The following is a 12493-nucleotide window of genomic DNA, read 5'->3' as shown; positions in this document are numbered from 1 at the left end:
TTTGATTAAGACTTACACCATTCATGTATGCACCAATTGGAAAGTGGCAGTTGTGCTGACTGGTTTTTTAATGCATTGCTCTAGAGTCTGGATAAAATCATTAGAGTTAGAAATTGCATATTAAGATGTGACAAAAATAGAGATAAATCCAGTGCTTAATTTAGTAAGTGGCAGCTCATTGATAAGGTTAACCAAGTCACCAACCATGCAACCAAACATAACAGACTGATGGTAAATCATCAAATCAATATTCATGAAATTGAAGACCAACCCATTTTGATTTCGAGTAAAGAAGAAACGATAAGCAAAGCTGAAATGCATTTATTACTCTAATTAACTGACTTAATTTACATATGTATTTTGACGTTAATTCGATGAAAAGAAAACATTTAAGATAAAAAGGTGATGCATGATTCTCATCTAGCATCATTCGTGTGTAAAAAAGACAAATCCATTCTATTATTTATAGCCACGTTTATAGATTTCAATTTCAAAGTTATAAGATAGATAAATGCTACTTTTAAAGGAAGTTTCTACTTTTACATGTTCTCCCAAGGACTTTTCTAACGTCACAGCTCACCTCTTTCTATAGATGATGATAAAGCAAAGCATCATCCTTTCGAATACCCAAAATTCAAACTTAAAAGATTGCAACACTTTCATCATACTTGCTGAAAACACAATTTTGATATTAGTCAGTTAATTGTTGAGCACATACCTTTGTTGAGAGAGATAATTTCCACCAAGTAATTCATCCCAAATATCTAACTTTTTAAAATAAAAATTGAAGATTTCTTATTGATAGAAAACATAAATAATTGCATATCATTGGGTAAGTAAAATTATTTTAAATTTTGGCCAAAGTAGTGTGCTCATCCAGTCCAACTTAAATTCATCACCATCACATTAGGGCGATTTAGAAGGCACGATGTTCAGGGGGTCATTATGGTCCTAATAACTTTAGTAGAATCAATGGTAGCTATAACTAACCACCACGGGGTGGTTCAATAGTTGTGGATGAATTTTAGGTCCGTATTTCACACAACACATCCTAAATTCGATTCTTGACGCTAATGATTCACATGTTGGTGGCCATGAAGAGGCTACAATACCTTTGTGAATCTTCACGGTCACAAAAAAAAAAAAAAAAAAAAAAAAAGATTGCCGTAACGGAGACAGGGTACCAAATAGTGGATGAATCTGTCTTAGGTGTAAGAAATAGAATGGTAAACCCTATAATTCCCTTACAAAAATCATAGTAATCATGTTATTTAGTGAGTGATCGAGTTTATATATGTTGGGTTGCATTGTTCGTCAAAATTACTCAACCTCTGCTCACTTTTTGCTTCCGTCGGTGCGGTTGTGCCTTCAAGTTTGCTCTTTGACTGCGTGGCAGCAAAGAAAAATCATCGGAATTATTCAAAGCCTTTCAATTGCATCTTTCTACACCTGTCTGTCTCTCTCCATGATTAATTTGCTTATCAAATTTTTTTTCACAAATATTAATTATGCTTGTTTAAATGAACATCGTTAGGTGTGGAATTTAGCTGGTGGCTGTCGACAATAATTTGCTGGATACACATGCATATGGTCACACACATACGCACAGCCAAAGAGACTTTAATTTTTTTTCTTATTTTTTTGTATTTTAAAATTTAAAGACATGCATGCCTTGAAGGACTAGTTTTTCTTTCCTATAATATTAGAGGTTTCGACTTTTGAAAGTAACCTACTTCTATTCATCACTTTATCGCTTTTACCTAACCAGTAGCTTTATGCCAAAAGAATGTTCCTCGTAGTCATCATGTCCCCTTTTATACGTTATATATGGTGAAGAATCAAAGGAACAACTCATTAGTCATTATTGAGCTCTTCGATACTCGGCTTCTTTCGATAGTTTGACAAGATCCAATAATATAGCAGATTAACACAAGTTTCAAGTTTGAAGAAGCTAGCTAGGGAACAGGATACAATTCAATCGAAATTGCGAGAGAGATGAATAAAGCATTATTAATTTATTTGCAGAGATGACCGACTAGGGTTTTTCACCAAAACAAAATAAATATAAGTTTCTCAAACATTGATCAAAATCCTGCAGGTTGGTTTAAGTGATCTGTTTTCATCCAAGCCACTGAAACTGTTGGCCCAGTAATGACATAAAGCATTACTTGGGACAGGTAGCAAAGAAATATATTTTAGGGAGTGATATAATTTATCCCAAAACTAAAATGATTGAGTTTCAGTCATGTAAGGCTGCGATCATATGACATGTCTTAATCTTTGACGTGCACCCTCACTACGCAAGGACAATAATTGCAGATAATTACAATAATAGTTAATTAGCTAGCCTAGTCCCACATGCAATTTCCTCTAACTTTCTTCCAATACGTACGTCTAAGCTCTCCCCAAGTGATTGGGGCTCACTATAGTTAACTACTGTGAAACTCAAGTACATTAGGATTTACCAAATGTATCACTCCCGAAAGTGGAAGACATAAAGTTTCCCATGACTTCAAATTATACAAATTCGGGTGACGTTTGAGCTCAAAAAGAATGATTAGTGATTTTAGCCTAACTGAACTATATATATATTTCTTTTATTTTTTTGTAACGTAAGGCCTAGGAAGTTCGAAATGAGTTGACATACAAGAACTACGAGGTATGTATAAAGAAGTTTGTTCCCTTGCACAAGTTGATTAACTTCAAAATTTGTTGATTTAGCAGGCTAGCTACTATCGATTTTAAATAACACTAATAGCCAAGTTTAAAAGTGAAAGTGAAGGTAAATAGGATGATAGGTAAAAAATACTACATACAGGGTTCTAAACTTCTCGTATATCAGAAAAAAAATATTCATAAAACAAGGGTGTATGAATGTGACATCTTCTAACTATACACGGTCTAAAATTAGGGTAAGGTTTCAATGTTATGTACATATTATCCAATATTACAAGTATTTTAGTTGTTAAATTTGATTGCCACTACTTTTTAGACCATCTCCAAAGGAGATGTTAAATATGCCAAATAGGATTAAAAGACATTTAAGTGTTCTCCAATGGATATGTCATATATGATGCGACATGTAAGTCATTTGACTCCTTATTTTCTAGCTGTATTTTTTTACAACAAACAAAGAATGAGTCAAATATATTTAATTTAATTTTTAATGCATGGGTCCCATTAACAACCAATAGAAGAAAAAAAAAACTGAAACTAATTTTGATTATTTTTTTAATAGTTAATGTAATTCTAGGCCCAATAAAATAATAAAATAAATATTTGACACATCCATTGGAAAATAAGAGAATTTAGCACTTGTATTCAATTTGCTACATCAGCCATCAAATAAAATTTTGACATACTATATTTGACATCTTATTTGAAGATACTCTTAAATGTTTTATGTTTAATCTCATCTATTCAATTTTCGTGTGATTCGATATTACGTAGTATTGAAGAAAAATTACTAAAACTTTTAAAATTTGCTTTTTCAACAGTACCTTTTGGCCCCTCTATATTTTCTTTCTTTTTAGACAACTTTAACGAAAAGTTTTTGGTACTGTTCACTTTAACGAAAACCTATATTTTTACACTAAAAAGTCAATCTTTATACTATTCACTTTACTCTTTATTTTATCCTTATCAATAAAACTCAAAATTTTAAAATCATTTTGCATTAATTTTCTTTCTTTTTATTTACTCATTGAGTCATGACAAGACTCTCAAAGTTTTCTTTCTAATAATAATAGTTTTACCTCCACCTCCACCAACTGTACTCGTTTACACATTTTGTCTTCTTCCCCAAACCTCTCCTTGTCCTTCCTCTCTCATTCGTTTTCCTAAGCTCCCACACCATATTCAATTCAATCTCCCATGGCTGCTGCAAAGATAAACCCACTTATCCTGTCAGCTCTCTTTTTGTTCTCAATAATTCTCAGCTTTCCTGCAACAACAATATCAGATAATCCCTGTGCATACCCATGTTATCCTCCACCTACAGGCACCGGGAGCACTTCTACTCCAACAACAACAACTCCGACAACCACAACTCCATCTCCTCCGTCGTCCCAAACCGGGTCATACCCGCCTCCGGCCGTCGTCAACAACCCAAATGGAAATTACCCGTACAACCCTCCTCCGTCTACTGATAACGGTGGTTATGGATATGGTGCTAATCCTCCTCCTGACCCCATCTTACCTTATTTTCCATTCTACTTCAAAAACGGTGCTCGTGGAAACAAAGACGCTTCGTCGGCAACCTCTGTAATCAGAAGATCGTCAACGCTCTTCAACACTATCGCCACCACCAATCTTTTCGTTGTATTCGTCTACTTTTTTAACTTTCTGCAAAATTAGTTAAAAAGCCTTCTTGTTTTAATGAATTAATTAGTTTAGTAACAATTATCTCTCGTTGGAATGATCAAACATCATGTTTTGTTTAATGAAATTAATCATGTTAAGTATTTTTATGATATTATATTTAATTTTTTTTAAATTCTTGAGTAAACGTCCAGACGCTTTAAATTACAAACACATGTTATGCATTTGATCTCTTCCATCAATACATTTAGTTGTAAATATGATTAGGTAAATTAAGGATTGGCACTGGAAAAGTGAGAGAAACAGAAAAGTGATAAGAAAGAAGATGAAGATGACGATATTATACTCGTTTTCTTTTGTATTAAGGTGCATGATTTGAGTAGGTTTTGACGTTTTGTAACCACCAATTTGTATATTACATCACTTGTTTTGCTTATATTTGCACAACAGGACAGAAAATATCATTAACTTAACAGTCGGCAGGTCCATGGAAACTTCACGATTCCTAGTTAATTATCCTCCTCAGGCTCCTTCCTTTCATTTTTGTCGTCATTCCAAATTTTTAAATACGGTGAAGGACCCTCATTATCATTATCGGTTTATTTGAGAAGTGTTTTTAGAAAAAAATATTTAACTAATATACGGAGAACTGGTTATTAGTAGTCTGCCTAGGGATAAATGTGGTCTGATTTCTTTAGCGTGATTCTTTTTAGCCCTTTAATTGGAGATTATTTTTATCAATTTTACGGTCTAACATAAGACATGGCACGTAGCTGGAGATGATCTTACAACCACTAATCAAACACAATAAGTATAAATCGAAATCTATTAGGGTAATAGGTAGGCTTAATTCATGGTAGGGGCCTTTTGTTTGGTATTTAGAGTCAAAAGTAGAGACAGACAGGAGTATGGAGTATATCTATCTCCCCTACGACATTCCAACCCACAAACCTTTCAAGCACCAGATTCTAACTTTTCATCACTTGTTTCTTCTGGGACCTGATTGAAACAATTAAAAAAACCATATGGACCAAAATTGAAATCCGAGTCAAACTATTCGAGCAAAACACGGTTTTGCCCTAACATATGGTGCACGTAACTCTCCCATCAACAAAAGAAACGGAACTCCAAGTTACGACCAAATCGAAACAACTGAGTAAGTGACTGAAACAATTGAAGTTAGGAGTCAAACTAGTTAGTGACTTTTCTAAGTGTTTTATACAACAACGATCACAACAAAGTATTATTCCACTGCATGCAGTCGGCTGTATAAATTTTAGAATGTCGAATGTTTCATGGGCAGGAAAAATGTCAAGGAGAAATCTCGAGATGAGATATTCGGGATTTTATCCACCAATCCGTAAAAGACAGGTCAAGTTTCTCCAACTTTCCATGCCACAATTTTTATGCAAGCAATGATGAAGAAGATGGATAAATCAAATTCGGAACCTCAAATTTAAGAGCAAATGCTCTTAATCAACTCATTAATCCATTTCAAGGTGCTTGATTACATTGGAAGATAACTTGGTTTCACTACATGATGAATAAATTTAATAAAACTTTTAATTTATGAAGGAGGCAAGAGGGCCTAGGCTTCCAATTTTTCTACTCCCTCAAACAGCACAACCATATATTATTATCCTTTCACCTGCATGTTTTGTTACAAGCTTTGCTTTCATTAAATTTCAGGCTTGCAGTGTTCATCCTGCACGCTGAGTATATTCGATCTCTTGGTGTTCATTCATGAGGCAACACCAACCGTTAGATGACCCATTCTTGAACTGCTTCCAAAGCCGACGCCGTCTTTCATACCCTTCCTTGCCATCTCTCTGCTATTTTTTTGGACTCCCACTTTCTGCTTCCCTTCAGCTTTCTGACTTTTTGCCATTTTACCGCTCTCTAATAACCGATGTTTCTGCGTATTAGCATCCTTCTCCCTTCCTTTCGTCCTGGGATGTTCACTTTTAGTTGCAGTATCCCGGGATAAGTTTCTGCTGCTCAGTGTAGCTGAAGAAACTGAACTAGTTTCAGAGGGATCAGCCATGATGCTGTTAGTTTCTCTCGAGGCCTCATGCAAATCAGCTGTGTTTACAGAAACGTTGGCAGTGGGAGGTTCAACCTTGCCTGCCTCTGAATGTGATGGAAATCTTGCAGCGGCTCCACTCCCTGGATTTGTTGACTTGCTTTGTACTTTAGAGAATTTGGTAGATACAACCTGAAAAATATATAGAAAATCCATGATATCGCAGTTAACGGGGCCATTATTTTCCAATTTTCCATTTCAAAATCTTATTCACATTCCGAAATGAACTGTTTGGTGCAAAGAAAAAACATAAAATGATAAATCATAGCATAGATTGAACTGCCGAATCAGAAAAATTGGGTGCTATCATATAATTTTGTATCGGCTAAATTCGCGAGTTGGAGATAAGTGGACTCTAATTGCTGACATTCGTCACATGGTAAACTACCACCTCTCAGGCCCTCGACTGATTCTACCATAGAGGCCAACGATAAACAATAACCCCCCCACCCCACCCCGAACACAACTTACAACTTTCATCGTACTAAAAATCTCAAAAGGAAAGGTGTTGAGTTGGAATCCCATTCTAACTAAGGATTCTTGTGGTTCCAGAGGATCTAGTTACAAGAGAACCAAGAACGAAGAGCTTCCCCCCCCCCCTTCCACCCGACTTTTTGGTCTTAAGAAAGCTGGTTTAAAGAATGAGTGATTGCCTTTCTCTAACCCTTACTACCCAACCTGAAAGCGGACAGCTAATGCAGTCCACTTATTGAACAGGGTTCTATGGTCGGTCTGCGACCCTTGGATGTCCTTGGGGTGATCTTGTAGTTCCAAAGGGTTGAAGGGAGATAGTGCATCAAGCTGTTCCTAAGGGCCAACTTGATCCTCTTCCCTAGGGAACCCTAGGAGAGTCACCAATTCCAACTACCGTCTGTGTACGATCCATACTAGATTTGACCAACTGCCCATCCTACCTCCTATACGTTCTTGACAGCCCATCTTTGTCTCAGTAGAGTCTTTCAGTGGCATGTTTATGTCCGCTTCCCCATTACTTCGAAAAAGTGAGCCACCAGTTCAGGTACAAGATACTATCATTACCGCCTAGACAATTAGACATCCAACCTGTAATCGCAACAACCCAATTGCAAGAGCGGAGCTCTACCAATTGTGCTATATCCCCCCGAGCCTAGTGGAGCATGCATGAAGGAGTCAAATGCTTCTTCTATTCTTTTCCTTGGTGCAGTTGGGCCGTCCTGGACTTGAACTAGAGACTTTACCCGTAAAGTAAATCATCGCACCTACGGTCCAACTAATTGGGAGAGAATCAATAGATTCCTTTTCGGGAGCGATTCATCCTTCCGGAACGCGAGTTTTAGGCAAAGTGGTGAAACCATGCAACAAAGTCGAACAAAAAGTCATCCTCTAATCTTGGATTTATTCTCTATTTCAAATTTGACCTCATCGATTCACTTGGAAGTTCATGTCTTTAAATGCAATGAATGGCAGTTATTTACCTTGCTCCCATCAGGCGCTGCATTCACAGCTACATGGTAGAAGGAAGGCATTGGTACTGCTTTAAAGTTGAGGCTTTTGCGGAATTGTCTCATCTCAGCTTCGGCTTTTTCCTGCAATAACATTAACCGAAACCCGTTGAAAATCTTAAGAGAAGTTTCAGGAGCATGCATTCAGGAAAATTCGAGTGTTATTATCATCAACCATGCATTTCCCTCAGCTATGAGTACTAGATAGTAGATATATACTTTATCATCCAAAAGTCCAGGAATTAGAACCACCGCTGGCAAGTACAGCACTAGTTTGAAGGATATAGTTATCTTTTCAACACATTGATGCATCCAAAAATATGAATTTGTGAACTAATTCAGCATTATATACACACGATCGTAATCAAAGGAACAAGTCAATATCAGCATTGTAAGCCATATAAATCTGAAACCCAAATCTAAAGAAACAACAAATTCAGAGAAAGTACATGGTGGTTTGCCTCTTTCCTCCTTTCTGCTCGTTCAGAACTTTTGAAATTGAAAGTTGCAACACTTGATCTTATATCAGACTTGGTCAAATTGACTCTTTGGTTAAACCTATACGAGAGAGGAATACGGAAGGGTGACTTCACGAAAATTTTACAGTTTGAAAGATAGAAACACTCATAGCATTCAGTAAGAAATTCTAATAAACCTGTTTGCCGTTTGGCGTCCTCTGGACTCAGGCTTGACGGCAGGAGGTTGAGGTTCACCAAGTTTCTTACCACTAGAACAATGCAAGAAGTATGCATATGAGGTTCCATTCAGTAAAGCATCTAGGATTTCTACTTGCAATCAACAATATATACCTTCTACTCTCGTGAGCAGATTTTCCCTTCAGATTTGTAGATTCCTGCGTGTAGAATCCAAAGGCACACCGTTTTTTGAGAAACCAATATGCTTATACTATACTATGTAGAGGGTGAAGAACATCATAATGCTTACCTCTGATTTTGGAGTCCTGGGAACAGATTGTGTAGTTGGAATGGCGGTTTTTGGTGACAGCTTTTGTTTCTCCGTTTCGTGTACCCTCTCTTTCTCTATTAGAGTTCTTTGTACAATCTTTAGACGACTCAGAAGAAATACTTCTCTTAACCGGAGAAATGCTGGCCTTAGATTTTACTTTGGACTTGGAAATTTTGCATTCTTTTCCAGCCTTCAACTAGACAGGAAACCGAGGAATTTATAGTTAATACTGTTACTAACTATACAAAAATGAGTTAATAGAAGAACATACCTTTGAAGAAGAACTATGCAAACTTTCCACAATAGTCATGTTAACTTCTTCATCTGCTGCAGTTTTGGGGTTTATCTTAACTGAATTATATGATTCATCAGCATTCACAGCATCACCATCATGATTCTCAATTACATTGTTCTCTGGTTCATCGATAATTGAAGAAAACATGTCACAACCTTTTCCAATTTGATCTGTTTCCTCGGAATTATCATCTTTAATAGCGACCAGAATATCTTCATTGTTCAACTCAGATGCCCTCTGAGGATCAGACAATGAAACTTCAGGATCTCCCTTTTCATATTCATTCACTTCACTGTCTCCGTGGTACTCTGAACCCTCGGAGCCCTTATCAAATTGAGCGCAACTGTTGTCTTCATTTCCGTCTTCAAATTCTTCTCCGTAAGCATCACTCTCCAAGACACCATTTTCACAGACTTGATAACTTGTACCGCGATGGCACTCAACTAAATTTGGTTTGGGAAAACCTTTCTTCTTGAAATGAGCTTCGAAGTAAGCTTTCCGCTCAATAACTGAACCCGGTTTCAAGCATTTTTCAACCTCTTCAACATATCTGTTATGCGAGAATGACGACCACTTTTCCCAAGATAAAACTTCGTTTTCGAACCTCCCAAATGATATGGAACCAGAGTGTAAAGAGTCTGCCTGTCCATTTCGAAGAAGTAGCTGTTATAAAAGCAGATGACTACAAAACAGAATGAATCATTAAACATAATTTGTCAATTCATCCACTCGTTTGAACATTCGTAGCAGAATGGCACATTGTGGGAGAATATGGATGCATTAATATCCAATTACTGGGCACTTCTACTGAAAGTAAATCAAGGGGATGCAAATCAGCGATCGGAAAAACAGATCAGAGTTCACTAATCACCCCGGTATGCAATTTCATCACGCTTTGGGTATGATTTACAAATTACTATGACATGAACATTCCCATTTAATCAACCTCTAGGCTTATATTTATATCCGTCTTTGAACCTCATATCTAGCACATAAAATTAAACGGTTATCAAACAGGCCATAATCTTCCTGATTAAGCAGTTAATCTTATACTGGGGTAGAATTTAAGAAGCATTCTCACTAACAAAATTAATAAAGAGCATAAGAAGAGAAGTACCTGAAAGCTAAAACTAAAGGGCTCTTCCATCTCCCCAGACATCACTACAATCTGCCCTCAAAACCTCAAAGAAATGCCAATCTTGCAGGGACAAAATCAGAACTTAATAAGTAAGCAAAACATGGGAAGCAAGTCAATTAATATATATCCAAAACCCAAATGAGAGAAAGTTAAATAATTGCAAGAAAAGTTAAGAATTTACCTTAGTCAAAACCCCATATCACAGCTACAAGAAAAGCATATCAAACAGTGCTGTGGGATTGGATTCCAGAGATCAAGCAGTTGGGTTATGAAGAATGAAGGAGCTAAAATGTTAGTCGGGAATCAGAAGCAAGCGTGTTAGGAGCAAAAACACACTCACATGCATCTAGGACACAAAACCCACTTGTCTGTCTTTGTCTTTAGATCTTGGTTTCGTGTTTTTTGCGTTGCAAGTTTAGATATTGTTGTTTGGCTAACAAGCTTCTGAGGTTTCTAGAGAGAGAAAGAGTAGGAGAGAGATAGAGACATAAGACTTTTTGGTGAGTGAGTGAGAAGTGATTAGTGTACTCATGTACGAAATCAAAATGTAAAGTTGGACTTGCTTAAAAAGGTTGGTTTGCATCATCATATTATCATTGCCTTCTGACACCTCGATAACGCCTGCATATCCTCCGTTCTTTCCGTCGTTAATGTCTTCTGTTCTGCCCAGGACGGTCAGCTCCCTCCATCTATACCTCCTTTTCCAACAAATATAGTCTTGTGGAAAGATTAGAGCCGTTAGATTAGAAAATGTAGGAATCTAGGTATTCGGTTAAGAATCAGGGTGGGCCGACTAGTCACAAATACACATATGGGACGAAGTCTAAAGCTGTGGAGGAGCCATGTGCAAGGGCTGTGCATGTCCCGCCGTGGCCAACATATACAAGATACCGGTCGGCAACGCCTCTCTAAACTCGATTTCTGTCCGTTTATTGAATTGTGTTCTTGTAATCCTGTCCGTTAAAAGAACACTAATATTTTTTGTTGTATTTTATTTTCTATTTTTTCCTCTGGTTTCGTCTACTAGAAAATAATAGATTCAAAAAAGAAAAGAAAACAATAGACACCTAACACCAGTGAGAGTCAGCATATATCAACCAAACATGAAATAGAGCATAAATATTTTTTTTCATACGATGATGTTTTACTTTAAAATAAGACATAATCAGTTATCAAATTCAACACAAATATTATACAGACTCGTTATTTATGGAAATTAAATGTGAGATCTTTCGTTTCCAAAGAAAGAAAAATATAGCTAAACTATAATAGAAGTTGTTATATGACATGTATAGCTTTTTAATTTTAATTTCTTTTCTTAGAAACAAAATGTTGGTGACATTGATCCATTTATATTACAAAGATAGTAAAGACAATGACAACCAAAAATTACCCATGTGGCACCATAAGATTAGAGAGAGTCAAGGGTTTTTTCCCCAGAGACATTTGGTGGGAGCTAGGGACATATCAGATGGAAAAGTCTATGGCTGATCACCATAACTTTGAAGACTACATAAAAAACAAAGAAATCGATTAAGATGGTTTTGAAAATAACTTGACAACTTATATTTATATAGATCCCTTGACGAATATGTGTGTGTGTGTGTGTGTGTGTGTGTGTGTGTGTGTGTGTGTGTATTAGCTAGTACAATTGATTGATTTCACAAGTTCCTACTACACCTGTAACGATTGGTAAACGATTAAAGTAGCTAGTCAGAAATATGTGATAGTTTTGAATTGAAGGACATGTGAGATTTTTGCTCTATGCAACGTATGACTCATGCATGTGAGGAGCTCCATGTGTTTTGGATCTAACCTTTTTTAAACAAAGTGCGATTATTTAATGTTTATAACTAAATTAATAATTAGTTTGAAGTTTATGAAAAGGAGCATCTCAGGAAGGTCACATTTATATGCATATTAATTAAACAAAGGCAGCTATATATCATTATGTATATGCATGGTTACACATCAATTGCAATCAAATAGGATTTTGATAGAGTAACTAGTTATGGAAATTGTAAGCCAATTATATATGGTTACCTGTTGAAATTATTGGGAACTGCCTATGCTTTTGGAAATGAAGTTAGCTATTAAATACGTATCATACGTACTTGATGTGTCTCTTTTTTAAAATCTATGAGTATGTTTGTTATAATTTGCGTAAAATATTATTATATCACGCATGTGACCGCATTCAACATACACCT

The 12493-nt window shown here is 36.3% G+C and overlaps 1 protein-coding gene and 1 pseudogene across 2 annotated transcripts; one reads left to right on the top strand and one right to left on the bottom strand.

Annotated features, from left to right (window-relative positions):
• The first annotated feature begins 3759 nt into the window (after positions 1–3759).
• Positions 3760–4495, top strand: LOC137731229 (uncharacterized). Its single transcript, XM_068470330.2, has one exon. It carries the CDS (start codon positions 3874–3876, stop codon positions 4354–4356), a length of 483 nt encoding a protein of 160 aa, XP_068326431.1. The 5' UTR covers positions 3760–3873; the 3' UTR covers positions 4357–4495.
• A 1259-nt stretch (positions 4496–5754) lies between these two features.
• Positions 5755–10819, bottom strand: LOC137731841 (protein WVD2-like 7; annotated as a pseudogene). Its single transcript, XR_015957419.1, has 9 exons — positions 10465–10819; positions 10263–10343; positions 9122–9787; positions 8830–9046; positions 8694–8737; positions 8540–8611; positions 8334–8442; positions 7858–7968; positions 5755–6535 (listed from the first exon to the last, which is right to left on the bottom strand). The product of XR_015957419.1 is annotated as a protein WVD2-like 7 (transcript).
• Between the last annotated feature and the right edge of the window lie 1674 nt (positions 10820–12493).

This window comes from Pyrus communis, chromosome 16, assembly GCF_041283825.1.
Source record: "Pyrus communis isolate YQ-2024b chromosome 16, ASM4128382v1, whole genome shotgun sequence".
Taxonomy (NCBI): domain Eukaryota; kingdom Viridiplantae; phylum Streptophyta; class Magnoliopsida; order Rosales; family Rosaceae; genus Pyrus; species Pyrus communis.
Note: the sequence above shows the minus strand (reverse complement) of the source record. Positions and strands in the feature narration are given on the sequence as shown.